This window comes from Brachypodium distachyon, chromosome 2 (assembly GCF_000005505.3).
Source record: "Brachypodium distachyon strain Bd21 chromosome 2, Brachypodium_distachyon_v3.0, whole genome shotgun sequence".
NCBI classification, from domain to species: Eukaryota; Viridiplantae; Streptophyta; class Magnoliopsida; order Poales; family Poaceae; genus Brachypodium; species Brachypodium distachyon.
In genome coordinates this window covers 38,425,061-38,447,467 of record NC_016132.3, presented here as the reverse complement: position 1 = coordinate 38,447,467, position 22,407 = coordinate 38,425,061, and the positions used below count along the sequence as shown (strand labels likewise).

Sequence of the window (22,407 nt, the reverse complement as noted above, 5' to 3'; positions counted from 1 at the left end):
CAGTACAAACAAAATCTAGCAGAATTTGGACGAATTCATTGATGGGGCGCGTAGAGATAAACAAAAACTTTTCCTACGCGAACTCCTAAGATCTAACCGAGGTAGAAGGCCACGAGGATTACCACTAGACGCGCAGTTGCGGATTATCGATGCGGCGCCTTAATGCAGTGCAGTCCCTCGATCCGATCCAGCCGATCCAATCCCTCGATCGTCGAAGTGCTGAACGTACAACACCTTTGCCGGTATCCACACTGCGAGGAGGAGCTCCGGCGGCGGACTGCTAGGTCCGGTGCGACGGTTGGACTGAATAGGGCTATGGTTCTCAACGCATGAGAGTGGAAAAACCGTGCCCCTAAGGTATCCCACGCCCCTGCTTATATACCGAGTGGAAGTGGGCTCCAGCACTTGTGGCCCATCCACTCTGCGAGTCCAACTCGCATTGTCAGCCCAATTCCAGTTCGGGTCCAACCCGACCAAATACTTGCTCCCGCTCTTAAGTGTGTGACCCCGCAGGCTCATAGCGACTTGGACATGATTGGAGTCCGACTCTCAATCGATCAATCGGTAGCGGCTCCTAGCAGAACGTGCCGACTCCCAAGTACCATCGAGTCATGACGACGTACCTTCCAATGTGACATACGTCTTAGTCCCTTTTGCCTCACGATATACCTTGTCGAACTATAGGCGATTAATCGTCATCCCTTTAATAGTTCAACTCTCTTCTTGATCTGTGATATACGATTCATCTGACTAACTCTTAGTCGATCGACCCGGTTAACAGTTAACCAAGTCGCGCATGGCCATGCTTCCCGAATCATATCACTCGAGAGGGCCCAGAGAATATCTCTCCAGTCGGAGGGGCAAAATCCCATCTTGGTTATCCACATCACACAGCTTGATTCTCAGTCAACCCGAACTCTGCCTTTATAACTGCCCTGTTACGGAACAACGTTTGACAGAACCTAAGTTGGTGATCCACAACTCGGATTGTGCGATAACCTCAGGTCTAAGGATTACATTGATTGAGACATGCAAATGACGACCTACTCGTTGCATCTCAATATGGGTCAGTCCGACTCGCTAAACTCTTTAGCCGAGTCCGTGTAAGCTGGAATGACATCACCATGCCCATGACAAGTGGAACCGAGTCATCAGCCAACTTTCACATTAGTCTAGGTTATGTGTCCAGCACAACCTCAATGACTAAGAACAATTTAGTATGAACAACATGAATACATAGTTCCACAATCAAATCACATATTCAATGATACATATCAGATGTTCAAACAAGGACAACTTAATAATATTTATGAATACATTGGGAATTACATCATACATGATTGCCTCTAGGGCATATTCCCAACATTCATAACGTGAATGGATCTTATTGGGAGTATATATATGCATTGGCACAGAGCTGAATTCGTAACAAAATGAATGCTACGGATCAGTTACCATACGGAACATGAAGAACAATGAATGTCATAAGAGGGATTTCAGAACTAAACGTTACACATGTTCAACTGCCAGGTTGTTGTCTGCGATTCTGAATATGACTTGTTGGATCAAGCTCCACTGCATCAAAACTTATCGAATCGGCCGCAAGACAAACTCTGCAGTCGCAGAAGTAGATGCTTACTATCATTCTAGACATCGTCGGTGTCTATATATGGAGATCCCGGAGGAGGTGAAGGTACATATGAATTTAGACCTGCAATGGTTATTGGTTTGTCCAAACTTAAAAAAAATAATCTATTTCTTCATCCGTTTGTGAGAAAGTGTGACAAGAGCCAAGAGACTTGACTTTTGGAATTAAACAATCATAATTATGCTATTATACATATGAATTTAGAATTAGCCAATGGAATGGCTACCATCTTTTTTTTCGATCAACAGTGGTCAGCCCCCTGGCTCCATTTCACATATGAAACCAACATGCCCTGAATACTGAAACCAAACAGCAGATTTCAAAAAGCCTTACAACGACTAACAAGTTCCAAATACTCCCTCCGTCCCATATTAAGTGACTCAAATTTGTCCAAATATGAATGTATCTATGCCTAAAAAGCGTCTAGATACATGTAATAGAAAGTCACTTAATATGGGATGGAGGGAGTAGATGAGTACTAACAAAACGGAAACAGGGTCCCTCTCCAGCCATTTTCCCTGCTAATTCTCTTGTCTTGGTTCCAACTTCATATAAACAGATTGACCTATGCCTACTATCTTTTCACCACAAATGATTGAATATTCAAATTGCAATATCGATGAATTATATAAATTCATTTAAGTAGGACAGCCATTGGTACTCCCTGTCCTGTAAATCTAGTACTGGTCTACAGTTTGCACATGGATTACCAAGGCAGCAATGTTAGGGAGTTCCTACAAATTAATGGACGTGTAGTGCTTGAAAGAGTGGACAACAACTGTAGCCTACAATCTTTCACACAAAAAGATACAGAAGACATCACCAATGGATATCGCTCCCTGCTGGGAGAAGGGGGATTCGGTAAGGTTTACAAAGGAAGATTATTAGACAATCAGCGTCCGCTCGCAGTAAAGAGATACAAAAACGGAACCAAGAAAGAAGAGTTTGCCAAGGAGTTGATAGTGCATTCCCAAATAAACCATAAGAATGTCGTTAGACTCTTGGGTTGCTGCACAGAGGAAAACTCTCTAGCGATTGTTATGGAGTTTATCTGTAATGGTAACCTGGAAAATATCCTTCACTGCTGCAATGCTAATAGTCATGCCCCCTTCGCTTTAGACAGACGTTTGGATATTGCCATCGAGTCAGCTGAAGCATTATCATACATGCACTCAATGTATAGTCCTGTTCTTCATGGTGACATTAAACCTGCTAACATACTGCTGGATGAAAATCTCCGGCCAAAGATATCTGATTTTGGAATAGCGAGATTGCTTTCTGCTGACGAGGCTCAGCGTACGAGAACTGTCATTGGTTGCATAGGTTATATGGACCCTTTGTTCTGTCAGACTGGGATCCTAACTCCAAAGAGTGATGTTTATAGCTTTGGAGTCGTTTTGCTGGAAATGCTCACCCGAAAGAAAGCTGCAGGAGGTGACACCAATCTTACCCAAAGTTTTATTGAGGCTCTCAGGAAAGGGAAAAAGGTGAGACAAATGTTTGATGGGGAAATTGCGAGTGAAAAGGGGAACATCAAGTTGCTTGATGGTATCGCAAAATTAGCAGCCGAATGCTTGAAAATGGAGGATAAAATACGTCCAGAAATGGTTGAAGTAGCAGATAGACTTAGGACAATTAGAAAAGTTCTCCAAAAGCGCAAGGGCAGAAGTTCTATAGGTAAGATGAGAAAATCCCTGTTGGCATGTCAATCATGTAATAGTTTTCCTCTGCTTCAATTAATGTTGGTAAATTTATTGTATATATGCCATGAAAATGTTTTGTGATTCCTCATTCATTTTGTTCTACTAGGTTTCTTACTGGTGGTTGACTGGTTGACGTCCACATGGTCAACCACACAGAGAATAATTTGATTCAAATAATTTCACCAAAGGAATTTGTTGATACATAGTATTTGGTTTGCTAAATATATACTCCTAAATACTCCCTCCGATCCTAAATTGTTGTCGAAATATTACATGTTTCTAGACGCTTTTTAAGAATAGATACATCCATATTTGGGCAAATTTGAGTCAAGAATTTAGGATCAGAGGGAGTATATAAATAATGTTCCTGAACATATCCTCATATTAGATTTTAATTTTAGTTTTCTGTCAATGAAACTGACAAAATTTCACCATCTGTAATACCGACCATTTCCACAGACGATCGGATGGAAATAACTACCAACTTTAGCAATGATCCTCTAATGGTGCCGACCATTTCCTTGGCCGAACTGAAGCAAATAACAAGGAACTTTAGGAATGATACTCTAATAGGAGGGGGCTTATACGGTAATGTTTTCTTCGGAGTGCTGAAAGATGGACAGAAATCCGCCATCTTGAAGCTTGACCCAAACTCTATTGAAGAAACTTTTTTGGAGGTAATGGGCTCTGTTCCTTGCCTTTTGTCAAAATTTCGGCTAATACTCTTCATCTTTTTAGTACAACTATTTGTACTGTCCTGTTCTTTCCTTGAAAGGAAAATTGGTTCATGCCAGCTTTTGCCCGACCGTAGTTCTGTCATAAACAAGGCTTGCTTCTAATTACCACACTTCTGATGCAGTTTCCGGTGGTCTCAAGATTTAAACATGAGATGTTGTCCAGCTTCTTGGATACTGTTCTGATCGAGACAATTGTGTTCTTGCTTATGAGTATGCACCCGGGGGATCCCTGCACGATATTCTTCATGGTGAGTTGTTCCTTCCAAAACTCTCAATTTTTTAACAGTTTATGAGCTTTGTGTGCTGCCCGGTCTCATGTCGCTCAATTTTTCTAAAAAATTAAAGTATGCCTTTTACCCCCTAGTTGTAAGTTTATGACAGTTTTTACCTTGTTTAAAAAAATGTAAGATATTTTACCCTTTAGTCCAGTTGACAACTTGACACCTTCTGATGGTTTTGATCCTATTTTATTATTTCCCGGAAGTGATAAGCTAGACCTGCATAACAGGATGACTTACAACTCAGTGGGCAGACAACACGGAGACATGTAATCACTAAATTAAGCTAAACTCTATCAAGATTTTTACAATTTTGCTATATTTCATCAAATTCTAACACTAAAGTGGCCATTTTTCTGAAAAATATCAAATTTATTTAGCATAACATGATTTAATATAACTCAACATGATTTGATATGCCCATAACGATTATGGGTTTGCCAAGATTACTGCTACAACATTGTCATGTGGGTCCAGCTTGTCATTTGGGGGAATAATAAAATGGGATAAAAGTTGTCACAATGTCATAACAATAGAGTAAAATATGACATTATTTTTGAAACGAGGTAAAAGTTTTAACCAAATCACAAATAAGGGGTAAAAAAGGTGAAATTCTCTCTTTTTAAAATAAATGCAACAAGTATTTGATCAAATTGCCGGAATGTTCTGAGTATAGGCATAGAAAAAACAGATATGCTAGAAAGAGGGTACCCCTCTAGCAGCCACTTGCGAGCTCTCTTCGCATGGCACGTGACACATTTGCCTCTATGCCACATGCTAGCCATTCAGGGGTGCACATGAGTTTTCCACACAAGGATAGTATCCAAACCATGAACCGTTTTGCCGGTATATATTTCTCCTAGGGAGATGTATGAAACTAAAACTAGACCCCCATTTGATGTATTTCAGTGTCTTTCTTATATCATTTTTTTCTCTCCAATAAAATTAAAAATATTTTGACAAAAAAGGGCTGATATTCTGCTTGTTTAGGACCACAGGTAACAAGGGTGTTAGGGGAGCCCAACCAGGACCTGTTCTGTCATGGGGGCAACGAGTGAAGATTGCCCTAAGTGCTGCAAACTGGCTTGAGTTCCTCCACCAGAAGGCACGGCCTTGCGTTATCCATGGTGCAATCAAGTCCAGCAACGTACTTCTCTTTGATGACGATGTTGCAAAGATTGGCGACATTGGTGTTTCGAGACAGGCCCCTTATTCGGAAGATGATATTCTTTTGGATCGTATTTCCCCCATTCCTCATTGTGGGCCTTGTGGCGCACCTGAGTATGCAACAAAATGCTTCATTCTGTCACATTCTTCCACCAGGCTTGGAAGATGATATATTACTCTCCTACTAATCTAATCTAAGGTTCTGTTAGGGAATGGTTTATGCAAGAAAAGACCACAAAGAGTGATGTCTACAACTTCGGTGTTGTGCTGCTGGAGCTTGTAACCGGTCGTAAGGCGTATGATCCTAAACTGCGCCCTGCTCTCCTCGTGGCATGGGTGCGTATGAATGCATTTAGGAATTTCATTTATTGAGTAGATGCAACAGCAAAACTCTTAGTGCCATTGATATGCAGGCTAAACCAAAACTTTCGGAATCCAAGTTGCACAGATGCGTAGATCCGAGGCTTGGAGGAGGTTACCCTCTTAAGGCTCTTGCCAAGGTATATTCTTGAGCCTGTGTATTCTGCCATTCTTTTTCGAGTTAGCGGCAGGAGGCATTGCCTTTCACTTGGAAGAAATAGAGCAAGTTACAGATATTTACAAACGGCCAGAAAACTGGTGCAAGACCAGGGACCCACACGATGACATGTGGGTTACTCAGGTAAAAGGAAACTATAGGAGTTTACGACTGTCCGCTAAAGCCTGGTCTAACACAGCAACACCTCGTGAGTATTCTGCCATGCTCTACCGTGTCACTAGTACGAAATCTTTGTGGCAGGTTGGGTTCAGGGACGTGCGGGCAAATCATTTGGAATCTTGCCAGTATAGACGTTTGTGGTTTTTTTGGCCTGTTTGGAGTAAGTCAATCTTTTGCCTATATCTCAAATATAAAAAAGTAGAAAACTAATTTTTGTTGGCTCACTCGGCACAGAACTAATCTAAGAGCATCCGTAGTGACATACCTATCTCAGCCTTTATTCTAGAAATGGCTATTGTTCGCAATAACATAGCCATCATGACCTCCATATTACCCTTTCTCATCCTCTTTTGCTACTACCGGAGAGGTTGAGAGCAGCTCGTTAAAATTTGACTAGTGGAATATAGAGACTGAAATATGGATATATTGTTGTAGATGCTGGTCAAAATTTAGCTAGTCGGATTTTTAGATTTCTATACGAAGGAATGGCTACTCACACACTATGAACGAGCTAACAAATGTTTCTTTATTCTCGCCGTACGTTGGAATAGCAGATGGCTGAAATTGCGGCGCTCTGTGTGCAGTACGAGATGGACTTTCGGCCAAACATGAGCGAAGTCGTGGAGGCCCTGAGGCCGTTATTGCTCAGCAGCTCAAGCAATCTCCCCAGCGCCGCCGAAGCATCTTGAGCCTGAAGCATATATCATCATACTTCTTCAGTCTTCGCTAGCAGCGCCCGCGATACTATACCTATCTTGTTGGCAGGAGATGAAATCATGAATTCAAAGATCTTATGTACTATGTCAGTGGGTGTAGCTAGCGCAACTAAACAAGAGTTTGAAACAAAAAGTTCCCTTCTTCGTTGGCCATATTTCCTCTCAACTTTGGGAACGAACGCATTTTGCTCAGGTAACCTGCATCTGTATGCATGGGATTTGGTACTTCCGCTCCATTTTATTGTTTGATCAGGATGCATTAGACTGAACCTCAGAAGCTCTTTTACGTTCCTGACGGAGAACCTTGGAACCGCTGGACGATGAGCCGAGCAAGCTGCGGATGGTGCCGTTGAAGCTCTCGGAGTTGACGAGGGTCTTGAGGCTTTGAGGGACCGATGGTGCCAATGTGCCATGGAGTTCAGGTATTTGGAGACTGGCAGTGGCAGATACAGAGCGATGTGAAGATTGTCAATGTACAGGGAGGTGGTTTCTGCCTCATCCTGCTATTCAACTCGAAGGTAGGCTGCCATCCTGCTCCCACGGAACTCGATTGTCATGCCGCAATACATATATGGACGCCTGCGAGAGAAGAGAATTATGTGTGGGTCGGTGAATGCGTGCCACCATGTAGTAGGGAGTTGATCTAGAAAAATCCCTTATAGGGAGTTGGGCAAACAATTTTGATTTTTTAGTACTACATGATTCATTAGCTGCAGGCAGTAATTAATCTTATACCAGATTTAAAAGAAAAATAATGTCACAGCTATTTATAGTACCATAAATGTTTTTGCACGTGTGAACTACTAAATGAAATGGTCTCAACAAAATTCCTCGATTCATGGACAATAGTTAAATCATAGCACTCTTGTTGGTGACTCGGTGCCATCGGGTAGGAGGGTGGTGGCGGGCCGCAGAAGGCTATAGGTGGCATCCTGTCGATGGAGGCGACGGTGTTGGGGGTGATTGGGCCGCCAAACTTACAGTGTTAATGTGTTGAAGGCCCTAGGATGCGTGCTCATGTATGAGGACAACTGTGATGAGTTCAGGGTCACCATCTCTAGGATATTGGAGATCGTGTGGATGACATTGGACGAATGAGGGGAGATTAGTTAGTTGAGGAATTTCCCAACCCACGCTCTCTCTCTCTGTGTGCGATAAGAGAGCACCCACATCGACTCCACCGCTTCCTGGCTACTAGCGAGTCTCATCAACTGTCCCCTCCCCCTTCCTAAGTGGTACTTTGGAGGTAAGGAGACCCTAGATTTGCGCGCACAACACATTTAGGATTAGGTGTCGGTGTCGGGTGCTATTCTGATGGCGGAGACAACTATGTCAAATAATGGTACCCCAATTTGAATCGCATCGCGACAATGTCGAAGAGCTAATTAAACAAGTGTCTCTTCTTCAAGCCTGTGCTCTGGCGTTCTGTGTCATTGTTTTGGGCACCAGTTTGTTTGGTCTTGGTCTTATCCCCTTGCGGTGTTTTCTTTTAGTTTGTGAAGATTGCTCCCACTCCTGGGCTTTTGCATAATGGGTCACTTCTTTCGACAGGAGATGGTTGTGTGTCTGTCGACATAGATCAGAGAATGGCATCGATACAACTTCTCTTCCCAGATATCGACGATGAGAGTTCTTCTAATGGTCTATGTGGTCGACTCAAAAGTCGTCTTTGTCCTCACCTCTAGCGATTCGACGGTAATAGCACGACAAGCAGAGGATTTAATGGAGAAGGAAAACTCTTAAGGGCTTTTTTGTAACCCAATGTTTTTCAAGGTCCTTTATGTAAGGTGGAACAACTTTCCCAGTTATGAAGTATCCATCAATTCATGGACCTCTGCATTTATTTCTGTACGGTAGCACAACTTTTCCAAGGTCCTCGGAGCCCGTACAACGCCTACATGGTGCTTAGAGAGGTGTTTAGAAAAAATAAACCCGTTTTTTCTTAAGCACGGGTTCCTGTTTATATGGGGCAGGTGCCAAGTTTGGCACGTCTAATATAAAATTAAGCACTGGTGCTTAAGAATAAATCGGTTTAATTTTATAGGCATCTACTTAAACTCCTTACATTGTACATGTTCCTAGTATCCAATAATCCATGGTTCCCCTGCATTTATTTTCCTTAAATTGGTGCTTACGAAAATAAACCAAGCATCATCAGTGCTTATTTGTACAGTAGAGGTGTCAAATTAGGCATCTGTCTAGCACCATTGCTTAAAAAATCGGGTTAATTTCTCTAAGCATCTGGTAAGCATCTTCGCATGCAAGACCAGGTAAACCATGAATCCTATTCCGATCTCCTACAATGATCAATTTAGTGAATTAAATCCATATTTATACGCCAGATGATACTGATTTGCATTACTAGCTTTTGTTATTTCAAGCCCACATATCTCCGCGCCGATATCAGAAATCAATACATGCCTTATCATGCATTTCCGGATTTGAACGCATGCATTTATGCAGGATTTACTCACCATTTTTTCGCCAGCCCGTATAAATACTCCTATAAATACTCCTATACCGTAAACCGTACACGAGCACGCTTCAGTCCACTGCACCCATTAGTAACCGATACACAACTAATTAAGCAGTAGTGGAAGAAGAACAATAAGAAGAGGAGGAAGAAGAAGAAGAAGATCGACCATGGCGATCATGGCTAGGATAGTATTGCTGCTCGCTTTAGCCTTGGTAGTGTTTATGGCAACCCCGGCGGCGAGCGGCGCCATCGACTACGCCGCCGCCCTCTCCAAATCGCTCCTCTACTTCGAGGCCCAGCGCTCCGGCCGCCTTCCGGCCACCCAGCGCGTCCAATGGCGCGGCCACTCCGCCCTCAAAGACGGCGCCGACCACGGCGTAAGCAGCACCGAATCCAGTTAAGCTAAATTAAGCTCCTGCTGATACTCATTAACCAACATTCAACAATGGCGGTGGCTTGCAGGTGGACCTGACGGGCGGGTACTACGACTCGGGCGACAACGTCAAGTTCGGGCTCCCGATGGCCTTCACGGTGACGATGCTGTCGTGGGCCGTGGCGGAGCAGCGGGCCGGGCTGGAGCGGGCCGCCGAGCTGGGCCACGCGCTGGACGCCGTCCGCTGGGGCGCCGACTACCTCGTCAGGGCCCACGTCGCCGGCAACGGCGGCGACGGCGAGAAACTGTTCGTGCAGGTCGGCGACGGGGACTCGGATCACAAGTGCTGGGAAAGGCCGGAGGACATGGACACGCCGAGGGGAGCCTACGAGGTGAACGCTACGCACCCGGGCTCCGACGTCGCCGCCGAGACCGCGGCGGCTCTCGCCGCCGCCTCCGTCGTGTTCAGGGACGCCCACGCCGCTGGCGGCGGCAACTACGCGGCCACGCTTCTCACGCACGCCAAACAGGTGCGTGTTACTACCGTGTATGAATTACCACATGCAGAGATTAATTGCGCTACTGCATATTTTTGACACGTGTGCATCAATGAATGCACAAAATTAGTACGGAGTAACAGGTTTGCGTTTGTGGAAAATATTAATTTGGACGTAATGACACTAAATGTAGTATGTCAAGCAAATCTTTTCAGAAAATGGCAACCATATCAATGTGCACGTACAGCTGAAGTTTATGTATGAACTGAATTAATTCTTTTGACCGTCTTGCTTAATTTTGCAGCTGTTTGAGTTCGCGAAGAACCACCGTGGTCTCTACCACAACAGCGTGCCGTCAGCTAAAATTTTTTATCCTAGCGGCGGCGATCAGGTACGAAGAAATCCGCATCTTGCAGTAATCACTTTGATGAAAAAAAAATCAAAGGCATTTTTACCATCTTTATTTATTTATGCAATCTGTGCAAAAAACACATATATCCTGAAACTTGTTTGCATCGCTGGAAATGCAAAAAGGACGAGCTGCTCTGGGCGGCTGCCTGGCTCTACATCGCCACCGGCGAGAAGAACTACGAGAGATTCATCGCCGACGGCGGCAACGGCGGGGTTCCGCCATTATTCACCTGGGACTACAAATACGTCGGAGCTCAGACACTAGTCGCCAAGGCAAGTTATAAATCACAGACCATTATTGTACCATGATCCTACTGAATTCTCTTCAAAGCGAGGCAACTTCTAGTTTCGGTAACTGATAATTGCCGGCAATCGTGCAGCTCGTCCTCCAAGGGAAGCTGCCGGACTCCGGCAACTACGGGGCGCTGAAGAGCAACCTGGAGAAGTACCTCTGCAACATCATGCAGCACGGCGACGGCAGCAGCGGGAAGCTCAGCCCGGGCGGCATGCTCTGGGTGCAGCCCTGGGACAACCAGCAATGCGTCACGGCGGCGGCATTCGCCCTCGTCGCGCACGCCGATCACCTGGCCACGGCGGGGGGCTCGCTCCAGTGCGGCGGCGTGAAGCTACCGCCGGCACAGCTGGTCTCCTTTGCACGGTCACAGGTGGACTACATCCTTGGGAAGAACCCCCAGAAGATCAGCTACATGGTTGGGTATGGAGACAGGTACCCGGAGCAGGTGCACCACCGCGGCGCGTCGCTGCCGTCCATCAAGGCCAGCCCAGCGAAGATCGGCTGCAGCGATGGGTCCGGCTACTTCCATACGGCGAAACCCAATGAAAATGTGATCGTCGGCGCCATTGTCGGAGGCCCTGACGCCAACGACCGGTACAATGATAGTCGGGGGAATTACGTGCAAGGCGAGACGTCGACCTATACCGTCGCGCCCATTGTCGGAGTGCTTGCAAGACTTGTGCATAGTTAGAGAGATTTTTCATTGTTTTTTTCAGTCATGAGATGAGAAATCATGATGCCATCCTTGTTACGGGAACACATGAGCACGTAATAAATCAGTTTTGAGTTGCACCGAGAACATCGAAAGAGTGCTCGGAACATGAGAATCAAACATGACCGTATTTCCTTGAAACTTTTGAAAGCAACTTTGGAATAGAGAACTCATCGTCAGAGTGCTGGCAAGGCTTCTGCATAGTTGAGAGACTGTTCTGTTTTCAGTCATGAGATGAGGAATGATGCTGCCGTCCTCGTTATTGGAACACAGGAGACAGTACCTGATAAATCATTTACTTACACCAAGAACAGTACTCAGAACGCGCTGACTCAAACATGACATTATTTCCTTCCAATTTTTGAAAGAAACTTCAGGATACATATCTCATTATAGCGGTAAGGAACAGCAGATATCCTTTACACTACGAGGCAGGGGTGTCGAGAGCAGGTAGACATTCCCTTATCACATCTGCAGCTTGCTCCAGTTCCTTCTCCGAGATGATGAGCGGCGGCACAAGCCTCACAACATTGCCTTTTCCGGCTGTCAGCAAAAAGACACCAGCGTCCAAGCACGCTTCGACTAAAGGACCAGCCGGTACATCGAGCTCAATGCCAACAATGAGACCAAATCCCCGGATCTCTTTCACATGAGGGTTTCCACTCAGCTTGGTACGGAGCAGCTGCTTGAAGTTTTCTCCTTTCTTGGTCACCTCTGCTAGGAAGCTTGGCTTGTTGATCTTGTCCAATACGACTAGTGCAGCCGCACATACAAAAGGGCCTCCGCCAAATGTGGTACCATGGTCGCCATAGTTTATGGCAGCAGCAACCTTTTCAGTGAGCAAGACTGCACCAATAGGAAGGCCGCCGGCTAGTGGTTTTGCCAAGGTCATCATGTCAGGTACAACTCCAAAATTCTCATAAGCCCAGAGGGAACCTGTGCGCCCAAGACCACATTGCACCTGCGATTTCAGACAGTAGATTATTTAGATGATCTCCACTTTTTAGACCAAACAGAGGTTGAGAGCTTCACGGTGCAATCCAAAATCCTTTCTTCATGGGGAATAAGTATGAAAATCCTAAATGCAATCACGAATTTGCATGCAGGATATAGAATAAATAAATAAAATCACAACATAAATAACATTAGTAGAGGCAACCTGTATCCTACCTCATCGAAGACCAAGAGTGTCCCAGCCTCATCACAAGCAGCTCGCAGCCCCTGCAAGAACTCCTTGGTGGCGCTGTGAATTCCACCTTCACCCTGCACGGGCTCGACAAACACAGCGGCAATCTTCCCCGACCGTATCACCTTCTTGGCCTCCTCCAAGTTGCCGTACTCCGCAAATGCCGCGCCAGGCATGACCGGCTCAAAGGGCTCGCGGTACTGCTGCTTGCTGGTGAGCGCGAGCGACCCCATGGTCCGGCCGTGGAAGCAGTTGGAGAAGGACATGAACTCGGTGGGCGCGCCCCCGCCGGGGTGCGCGACCCGCTGGTACTTCCTGGCGAACTTGATGGCCGCCTCGTTGGCTTCCGTGCCGGTGTTGGCCAGGAAGGCCCTGTCGGCGAAGGATGACTCCACGAGCCGCTTGGCGAGCACCGTCTGCGCGAAGGATGACAACAACAACGTTGAGATGGAGAGACTAATGGGGCAGGCAAAGCGTCGAACACCTTGCGGACAGTGTCGAACGAATTGCGGGTGGAGAGGAGGGCGTACCTGGGGGACGGTGTAGGCGACGTTGCTGGCGTGGACGAGCTCGCCGGCCTGGCCCTTGACGGCGTGGAGCCATTCGGCGTCGCCGTAGCCGAGGGCGTTGACGGCGATGCCGGAGGACATGTCGAGGTACTCGCGGCCGTCGATGTCGTAGAGCTTGCACCCGCGCCCGGAGACGAAGACGACCTGCGCGCGCTTGTAGGTGCCCACCAGGTACTTGGCCTCGTCCGCCATGACGGCCAGGCTCGCCGCGGACAGCTCCCGCCGCTTGGCGGCGGTAGGCGCCGGCGGCGCCGGGGTCGCGAGGCAGGCGGAGACGCGCGCCCATCGAGAGGACGACGACGACGGGAGCCTGGCGCCGGCCGCGGCCGGCTTGACGGGCGCGACGGCGAGGAAGGACTGGAGCGAATTCATGGCGAAGTGGGATGCGGATGCTGGAGAAGTGTTCGAGGGATCAAGTACGGGCTGGATTTGGGGATTTGGTTTTTAGTTTTATTCGAGTCAGTGGTCTTTTGGTAGGCGTAGGAAGGAGGTTGGTTGCGTGGAGGCGGCTCAACGAGCGCGTGGTCTCTGTTCCCTTCGCCATGGACTTTCTTTCCGTCTTGGACTTCCTTCCTTTTGATAGACTTTTTTCCGTCTTGGAATTCCTTTGTATCTATGTGTTGTGTTGTGTGGCTCTTCGGAATTGGAGTAGTACTGTACCTGTGTTATTTATATGTGTCATATAAATACCACACATGACGTGTTTAATCAGCCTAATTGCTGTTAGAACTAGATTTTGTGATAGTGCCAGGAAATGATTTGTAACATTTTTTGCTACGGAGACAGCATTACTCCATTTCCTAGGTGTAAAGACGAGCAAGGGCACTAGGGCATGTCGCCAGGTTGGTAGTGGCGTGCGGCTTGGTCAGAATAGACTTCAGCTGCGATTTTTCTTCAGATAAAGAACGAGACTCGCACTTGGGAACAAGCACGCCGCACACGTTTGGTTTTGCAGTCCAACTATACTACTCCCTCCGATTCATTATGGATCATCGCACGGCTGGCCGTCAGTGGCATGCACAGAAGCAACTATTGGAATATAAACAACGGAAAGCTTTGACCCTAGACGAAGATGAAGATCCACCACGAAAATATAGCAGGAAACAAACGGATGTCAGCAATGTTATTTGTCCGTATGAAACATTAAGCTTCTTGTACTATGATACTCGAATGCTTAAGCTAAGATCGGACTACAAACGTATGGGCATTTTCACAGGAATAAATAAAACGGCCAGGAGCACGATAAAGCGCTTTAACTCGCGAACACTTCAAATTATTTTCTGCAAATCAGGTTCCTTCCATCATACACCAGATGGATTTTATTTGGATACAGCACTCATCAGGAAAAGAAGAAACAGGGTCGGTACAAACACTGGTTTGTTCCAGCTCCCTGGAGAGATTGGGAAATAAAAAGTTGTAAAAGCTCCCAACGACTGAAACAGAGAAACAAACATGTTAGCCCTCCTGGCTTTCGGAATAGAATGGAGGATGGGGTTCTTGTATGGGGCAATCTGAAGACTCCCATCCAGTGATCGGTGAAGTTATACAGGATATATTTCTCAGCATCAGTATAACAACTCTTGAAAGACAGGGTCCACACTGCGCTGCCACTTCGTCTCGTACAGGTTGAGAAGCTTCTCGGCAGGCGTCACTCCTGCAATAGAGTAGGTTGAGATTTACCGATCTGGAGCAGGTTTAACTCAGAGCCAACTGTGGCAAGCTAATCGTTATCTCAATCGAATGAACAGAGAATGCTAAATGTGTCACCTGTTCTAACCACCTCGTCAACCTCTCTCAGGAATCCAACCTCCTTGTATCCTCTTCTTTCTAGTCCACTCTGCATTGCCGCAATAGGATCGTTATTACAAGCAACATGTTTATGCGTTTGGGAGAAAGACCAGTGTCGAAACAATGTTACTAACCTTAGCCAACTTGAGAACATCTTCAGCTAGATCTCTTACGTAACCATCCCGGAACGGTGTCTTCAAACCAGTCACTGGTACCTGATACAAGAAAACACAACATGACTGACAATTCAAGTAGCAATTATGCTTCTCAAAACTGAAAGGTTTCTGCAAAACAGATGTAGCTTTCAATCAACAATAATTTCTACCATTTGGAAGGACAAAAAAATACGCAAATATCTTAAGATACCTTCCGCCTTAACATCTCTCTTTCTGCGTTTGTCCAATCAGCAGTCATATCCAAAATACTTTGTAGTGATTCCTCATCATATAGCAACCCCACCTATAGAGAAGGACCAATCACATGCAAAGCTGATTCAGAATTTTGCCAAAAACATGAAGGTTATTAATTACTACTGTAACTATATTGGACTACTAGTAAAAAGCCCGTGCTTTGCTACGGAAGAAGATTTTAAAAAAAACATGCTATAGGTTAATTTTCAAATAGTGGCGTCTTTTACATTGCCGCTCCATTTCCACGAGAAGGCAAGGCAGAGGCACCCTCTTCTCTGCCTTCTCTTTCTCGTTTTCTCCCATACCACCTGTTGCTCTCAATTCTGCCTTTGGCTTCATCAACTTACCATTGCTCCACTCTACTTTGTGTTGATCTTGATTCTGGATTCCATCATCTCTTATAGCACATTATTTGTCTAGTATGATATGAATAGAAATAGAAACATTCTTACCGCATTTAACAGAAACAAGGGCAACCAAAAAGCTTGGGACATTTATTTAACAAATGGGCTGGATGGCGGCTGGGCTGGCTTGGGCTTGCAGGGCTGCTGCTTGGGCCGGAAGGTGGAGATGGGCCAAGGGGAGATGGAGTTGGTGGGCCTGAAGGGGGCTCGGGGTTGCTGCAGGGTCGAGGCTACGGCGCTGAAGGGCAGCGGCGCACGGGGAGCATAGGCGGGGGAGCGAGGCAGAGAGGAGGTTCAAGGCGCGGGAGCAAGGGGAGGCAGCGTCGGCGAGGTTAACGACGAGAGCAGCACACGAGGGTGCTGGGCTGCGACGGTGACTGGAGCTTGGCGACGGCGCTGGCGGATTGCAGCAGCGAGGGAGAGGAGAAGAGGGCACGACAAGTAATGAAGGCAGGAGCGCCAGAGAGAGAGAGAGAGAGGGGGGGGGGGCTGGACAGAGGAGATCGGGAGGGAGAAAGGAGCTCGAGAGGAGAGATGAAGGAGCACATGGGATACCGTGGAGGACCGGTTGCGTGGTTGGGTGGACGGGCAGGACAAGAAGAGGGGACGAGAGCGAGAGGGATAGGGTTTGAGGAAGCCCGCATCGGCTAGGGCTCGGGGGTTAGACGGATGTTTTTCGGGACCGAGGATGTGCGGTGGCATATTGAGCGTAATTTTAATGAAGTGACGTACCGCGACGTCCGTACCATCAGCACCAACTCCAATTTAATATATTGGTATAGATTCATACTACTGGCAGCTTGTCTTTATATGGTAAATAGAACGGTGTAGATAAACAAAACAAACACAGAAGGAGTCAGGAAACAAACCCAAAATGCAGGCAAAGCACACAGTCTCCTCCATGGACCACCATCAGCACCTCTCATCTCTATGTATCTCTTCAACCTAACCTGCAAGAAGGACCAAAAATAGCAACTAAATATTGCAGTAAATTAACAATGGTTAATATCTTACCATGCTAACCAAATCAAAGGGTAAACCTCAGGAAAAATTGTCGTTAGGTGGTTCTCCCAATCATTCAAAGTAGGTAGCTCCCCTGGAACCTGTGGGAGCTTTCCTACCATAAAATCCTGCAAAATAAATATAGACAAATAAGAATATATGAATTACTAATAACTAATGCCATGTAAAGTCAAAAGCTTGAAAATACACTAGCATTTAATTTTTTTTCACAGCATATAAATTGCAAGTACTAAGATATCAGAGATGGGAAGAGACCCGAAATGACATCCCGGTACAGTCAATGTATTGTTTATTCCGGTATACAAAATACATTGGGACATCTAATGCATAGTCCACGTATTGCTCAAATCTGCAGTGAAAAACAAACTATAATCAGAACTCGTTAACAAGAAAATCCTCCTTTCATGTACTCCTAGGAATTATATTTCAGCAAAATGAGGCATGGGTTCATATGAATGCTAACCCGAACGAGTCATCAAAAACAAAAGGAAGCATCCCTGAGCGGTTGTTATCAGTATCTGTCCAGATATGGCTGAAAATTGATGATAATGATGTTAGCAGCTCCACACATTGAAACATCATATGCACGGCAGAAAAGCTACAAAGCAGTCACCTTCTTAAACTGAGAAACCCATTTGGTTTTCCTTCTTTGAAGGGAGAGTTAGCAAATATTGCTGTTGCGATCTGTTAAATGAATGGGTGAGGTTCATGTGAGACCATGGTAGCAAAGTACATTGTCAGCAAAGATAATACGAATACAAAAATACCCACAGGCTGCAGCGCGAGGCCAACACGGAATTTATCTATCATATCTTTCTCTGAACTGAAGTCGAGATTAACCTGCATGCCAGAATAGAAATCGAAATTGTTTAGTAAAGTCGCAAACATGTTTTCTGGTCGCTTTGAGATGGAATCGATAAAGAGCAACGAGTTTCAAAAATGGTACGTGAATTAAAAAAATGAAACTCACCTGTACAGTGCATGTGCGGAACATCATGTCAAGGCCAAGAGAACCAACTTTAGGCATGTAATTCCTCATAATTTCATACCTTCCCTACAAAGTAACAAACTGTATCATCAGATTAAATAGGAGGCAGTAACAGTTCAATGGTGTTGCGTCCGGCAAGTGTATGCATAACTTGCAAGTGAGCGACTGAGCATGCGTAAAAAGAAGTGAGTTATCTGTCATTTTGCGCAAGTGCCCGATACAGTTGCAGTGGAGGTTTGTCGTGACGCATAATGGCATGCACCAAAAGCCAGCATTTATACCAATACAAGAATCTTGGGAGTATTGATGTACTAGTTCCAAAAACCAGATTTGCAGGTTCATTCCTTTGCAACTAACGGAACTGGAATTAAATGAAAGTGACAAAGCCATTTATGAAGAACCACTACAATTTTGAAGTGACTATATATTTACAAGGTTTAAGGATGGTCATGACTGAATTCAGGTGGACGACACAGCTTAATGACAGAATTACCTTGGGCATTATTGGTATATCACTGAGTGCCCACTTTGGCTGAAAACCAATTCCAAGAAATCCAACTCCCATTTCCTCTCCAACTGCTTTGACCTGCAACAACCGGCTAGTGTTGATACGTAGTATAGAACTGAGTAGGTTTTGCCAAAATAAGAAGAAAAAACAGCATGGTACAATTATACTTTGAGGCTAAAGCAGATAAAACCTGGATCACAATATACAAAGAGAAAATGTAATAGTTTGATTTGTTTTTCATGAGACCTAATGTTGCAGGGAACCTGTAAGATAATACTCATAAATGCAATGCTATGCGCTTCTAAAGTTACCTGATAAAGATGTGAATTGACCTCAGCACAAGTTTGATGTAATGTTTCAAGAGGAGCACCACTAAGTTCAAACTGGCCACCAGGCTCTAGAGATATGTTTTGCTTTCCCTGCATCCATATAAATAGGTTGATACAAAATTTAAAAGTGACCTAGTGAATGGCAATATGATCATTTTTCTTCCAGTCACAGTACCTGCTTGAGACCAATGACATGGTTTTCTTCCATTATCTTATCCCACTCAAATCTCTCAGACAGCCCATTCAGTATGCCACTAATCTGGTCATACGTTATAGGGCGCAACGTTTCAATATCAAAACCAAACTTCTCATGCTCTGTGCCAATTCTGTAAATCAAAAATTTAATGACGGGATAAACTAAATAATTAACTCAAATACTCTGTAGAAATTATGCAGAATAAAACTTCAACAATAACCAAACTATATTGTCAGATCACAAGTAATTTGGCACAGCACCAGAACTATCTTCACTGGCAGAAGATGAGCATACCAGTTATATTAACAGGACGCGTTCCTACGACGCTATAGCTTTTCTGTTTCCACTTATACAATATGACGAGCAATGTACACAACAGAAAACGAGATTATAAAGCGGGCAGAATAACAATTTTGGTCCTTCCATGCTCAAATTGCAATGTTGCTACTTCCAGCATAATACGAGTGCATAAGCAGCGCCTTTTCTGCCACGACACAACATAATGTACCCCGATTTAGCTCCTGCTCCAACATAACGATGCTAACCATTGCCAATTGGTTATCTTGGCGTACAATTCTATGAATGGCGGTAAGCTTTCTTTGCCAACCATGCGCTAACTAAAGGCCCCCAAGCCGTCCACCCACGCATTGCTAAAATTAGAGTTACAAACTACTCCAAACCAGTTCGTCACGACAAGGCACCCATTCGTCTGAAAACTTCTGCCATTCCACGAGCAACTAAAACCTAAAACCTCAATTGCAGAGCTAAACAGCAAGCAAGGTAATAACTAGTAGTAAGAATCACCCATTTCCCTCGAACCAACTCGAGAATTGCGTCTCGACGCGAACCATCCAATTCCAATTCCAGCAGTAAAAGTACGGAAGCAGTAGCAAGACGAAGCTGCTCACCTCCAGTTCTCCTTTGGCTTGCACCCGGAGACGAGGTAGGCGACGAGGTCGTCCTTGGTGAGCGGCTCCGTCATCTGCGCCGCCTCCTCCGTCGGGGGACTAGCGGCCACAGCCCCGCCGCGCTTGCTCCCTTTCCTCCCCGCAGTGGGGACCGCAACCACCGCAAACCCCGGCCGCCCCTTCCTCCTCCCGCCCGCGCCTCCCTCCGGCGCGACCACCCGCGCCACCGCCAGCCGCGACGCCACCGCCATCACGCCCAACCCCTCTGTCTGGAAAAAAAAAATCAAAAACCCGAGAAAGTAAAAACCCATACCAACGAAAAATTCAGCGAGGAACTGCGATGGTCGCGCTCAGGAGAAAGAAACCCAACCTCGCTAGGGTTCGCTCGCGCCAAGACCCGACGAAGACCAACCAACGCACGCCGCCGCCGCCGTCCGCGGCCTCGACTCGGGAAGAAGCGTTAGGAATGTGGGAGGGGGGCAGAGGCGAGGGCGTCGGCCGTGGGTTATAAAAGCGGTGGGGGCGGCGGGGCCCGCGGGTCAGCGGCGCGGCGCGGGGGGCCGACGTCAGCGGCGACGACTGCACGCCTTGGAGTGCGCTCTGCTTTCTGCTTTCTGCTTCTGCCGCTGCTGCCGCTGCGCGCATCATCCAATCGGCTCCCTCCGCAGCTCTTCTCTTTCCCCCGGCTGCAGGGGATGATTTGGACTGCTCACGATGATTTACGACAAGAAAAGGCAAGAAAAGAAAAAGGGAGCGGTTAATAAATTTTTTACGGTTTCTTTCTGAGTGGTGGGGTCCGGTGCCTGGACGGATTATGGCTTGTTAATTGCTGGAATTATAATTAAGGTTCCCCCGATGCTTCCTGGCCGGTGAGTGTACATCGTGACGTCGGCGATGATGCTCGGGATGGATGCTTACTTACGTGGTGATCACCAAGACTCGGATTCTATGCGAGCGGTCGAGGTTATGGAGCGGATTTACGAGTTTGCTACGGCAAATCCGTCCTTGGAACCTATACTTGCTTCGGATTTTAGAACATTGTCCGGGAGACGTGTGAGGAATATATATGTATCCACGTTTGGTTGGATGGTCACATGATTTTCTTCTACTCTTGTCAATGACGTGACAGCAATTTGTCCAGTTTGTCTTTCCTACGCAACACTACTACTCGTACTGCAGTACTAAAAATGAGGGAATATGATGTAGCAAGACCTTAGTGTCATGCCGCAGCCCGCAGGAAATTTCTCCTCCTTTTACTATTTTAGGGTCCACGTATACTGTAGAATTTTGGAAAGAGGATAAGAATGTTGTAGACACAAAATGTGACGTTCGTTGCTTCCAAAAATGTGCAGATAAATGCAGTGGGAGTAAAGCAGAGAAGGCGCAGGTGCTAGCTACAGGCCTCCGGGGCACCGTCCGACGAGGGATGGAGGGACGGGATCGCTTCCGGTAGCGGCACATCTGCACATGCACATTGACACTGGCACCGTTCATGGATCAGGGTGAACCTGCCCCGTTTTCACAGGCAGGTTCAGTATCTGCTAGCACCTGGATGGATGATTGTCCTCCAGTAATCAGGGGTGCTGCCACCTGCTGTACTACCGTGAGCATCGGAGCATGTGGGCTTTCGGTACTTGTTTAATTAGCTCATTCTCGCTGGAGGATCTATACTTAGGCAAAAATTAAGAAAATATGGGGTAGCCACGTGCCAAGACTGTGCACGTGTTGTACCGGCCGTGTTAGGCTGTAAAGTGTATCATCGGGAGATGACAGATTTCATAATCCAGCTTCTGGTTTTTTTGCTAAGTAGCACATTTCTCAAGTACTAGTAATCACGAGCGCGCATTGTGGCCCTCGGGCCTGTCATTGCTTGCCGATGGTAACGGGCCACTCCTTCCGAGGCCCATACTGGGTCTTTCCCTCTACTTTTTTTTTGAGCTATACTGGGTCTTTCTCTTCATAAGACTATAAACTCAACTGAATCTCATGATGTCCTTTTCTCCATGTAAAGTGTGGGGATGAATACTGATGCCACCGTAACCTAAATCAAGGGGCCACTGCCCACGGGTTTCACATTGTTCATCCCAGACCTAAATTTAAATTTTTTGTTCTGTTCGATGCAAATTTAACCTACAATCATTATAACTAGCAAATGTACCATTCAACACTTTTTTTTTTTGAGAAACTGTACCATCCAACACAAATTTCCCCTCTAATTTTTTTTGTGAAAAAAAGACAACCGGTAGTGATAGGGGCTTGCTCCCAACACAAATGACCTATGATGATAGGCCCAGCAAACGCTTTCGCTGAGAAGAGAGACGAGGGCTTGCTTAGCGGGTCCTCCTTTGTGTCGGGCCCAGCAAGTATCCTCGCTCCTTCCACCTCCAT

General features: G+C 46.1%; 3 protein-coding genes and 1 pseudogene across 3 annotated transcripts; 2 read left to right on the top strand and 2 right to left on the bottom strand.

Moving 5' to 3' along the window:
* Positions 1–1,701: 1,701 nt before the first annotated feature.
* Positions 1,702–7,182, top strand: LOC100829586 (annotated as a pseudogene).
* Positions 7,183–9,598: 2,416 nt separating this feature from the next.
* LOC100838588 (endoglucanase 14) lies at positions 9,599–11,805 on the top strand. The gene is made up of 5 exons (XM_010233515.2): positions 9,599–9,799; positions 9,885–10,325; positions 10,597–10,683; positions 10,827–10,976; positions 11,084–11,805. Exons 1-5 carry the CDS (start codon positions 9,599–9,601, stop codon positions 11,687–11,689), a joined length of 1,485 nt encoding a protein of 494 aa, XP_010231817.2. The 3' UTR covers positions 11,690–11,805.
* A 135-nt stretch (positions 11,806–11,940) lies between these two features.
* On the bottom strand, positions 11,941–14,019 carry LOC100838290 (acetylornithine aminotransferase, mitochondrial). Its single transcript, XM_003569012.4, has 3 exons — positions 13,427–14,019; positions 12,881–13,312; positions 11,941–12,671 (listed from the first exon to the last, which is right to left on the bottom strand). Exons 1-3 carry the CDS (start codon positions 13,835–13,837, stop codon positions 12,135–12,137), a joined length of 1,380 nt encoding a protein of 459 aa, XP_003569060.1. The 5' UTR covers positions 13,838–14,019; the 3' UTR covers positions 11,941–12,134.
* A 682-nt stretch (positions 14,020–14,701) lies between these two features.
* Positions 14,702–20,655, bottom strand: LOC100837682 (glutamate--cysteine ligase B, chloroplastic). The gene is made up of 16 exons (XM_003569010.4): positions 20,390–20,655; positions 20,020–20,288; positions 19,091–19,241; positions 18,898–19,005; positions 18,572–18,664; positions 18,061–18,144; positions 17,862–17,930; positions 17,704–17,774; positions 17,554–17,622; positions 17,346–17,439; positions 17,108–17,197; positions 16,937–17,017; positions 15,620–15,712; positions 15,388–15,468; positions 15,233–15,302; positions 14,702–15,119 (listed from the first exon to the last, which is right to left on the bottom strand). The coding sequence occupies exons 2-16, from the start codon at positions 20,268–20,270 to the stop codon at positions 15,031–15,033; spliced, it is 1,494 nt and encodes a 497-aa protein (XP_003569058.1). The 5' UTR covers positions 20,271–20,288; positions 20,390–20,655; the 3' UTR covers positions 14,702–15,030.
* Positions 20,656–22,407: the final 1,752 nt, after the last annotated feature.

Bases quoted from the DNA above. Each gene is read 5' to 3' on its own strand.
- LOC100838588 (XM_010233515.2), top strand. From the start codon at position 9,599: ATGGCTAGGATAGTATTGCTGCTCGCTTTAGCCTTGGTAGTGTTTATG. The intron at 9,800-9,884 runs GTAAGCAGCACC...GGTGGCTTGCAG, and splicing joins AAGACGGCGCCGACCACGGC to GTGGACCTGACGGGCGGGTA. The intron at 10,326-10,596 runs GTGCGTGTTACT...TTAATTTTGCAG, and splicing joins TTCTCACGCACGCCAAACAG to CTGTTTGAGTTCGCGAAGAA.
- LOC100838290 (XM_003569012.4), bottom strand. From the start codon at position 13,837: ATGAATTCGCTCCAGTCCTTCCTCGCCGTCGCGCCCGTCAAGCCGGCC. The intron at 13,313-13,426 runs GTACGCCCTCCT...TCCTTCGCGCAG, and splicing joins TCGCCTACACCGTCCCCCAG to ACGGTGCTCGCCAAGCGGCT. The intron at 12,672-12,880 runs GTAGGATACAGG...CTGAAATCGCAG, and splicing joins CACTCTTGGTCTTCGATGAG to GTGCAATGTGGTCTTGGGCG.
- LOC100837682 (XM_003569010.4), bottom strand. From the start codon at position 20,270: ATGGCGGTGGCGTCGCGGCTGGCGGTGGCGCGGGTGGTCGCGCCGGAG. The intron at 19,242-20,019 runs GTGAGCAGCTTC...TTTGATTTACAG, and splicing joins AAGCCAAAGGAGAACTGGAG to AATTGGCACAGAGCATGAGA. The intron at 19,006-19,090 runs GTACTGTGACTG...ATATGGATGCAG, and splicing joins ATGTCATTGGTCTCAAGCAG to GGAAAGCAAAACATATCTCT.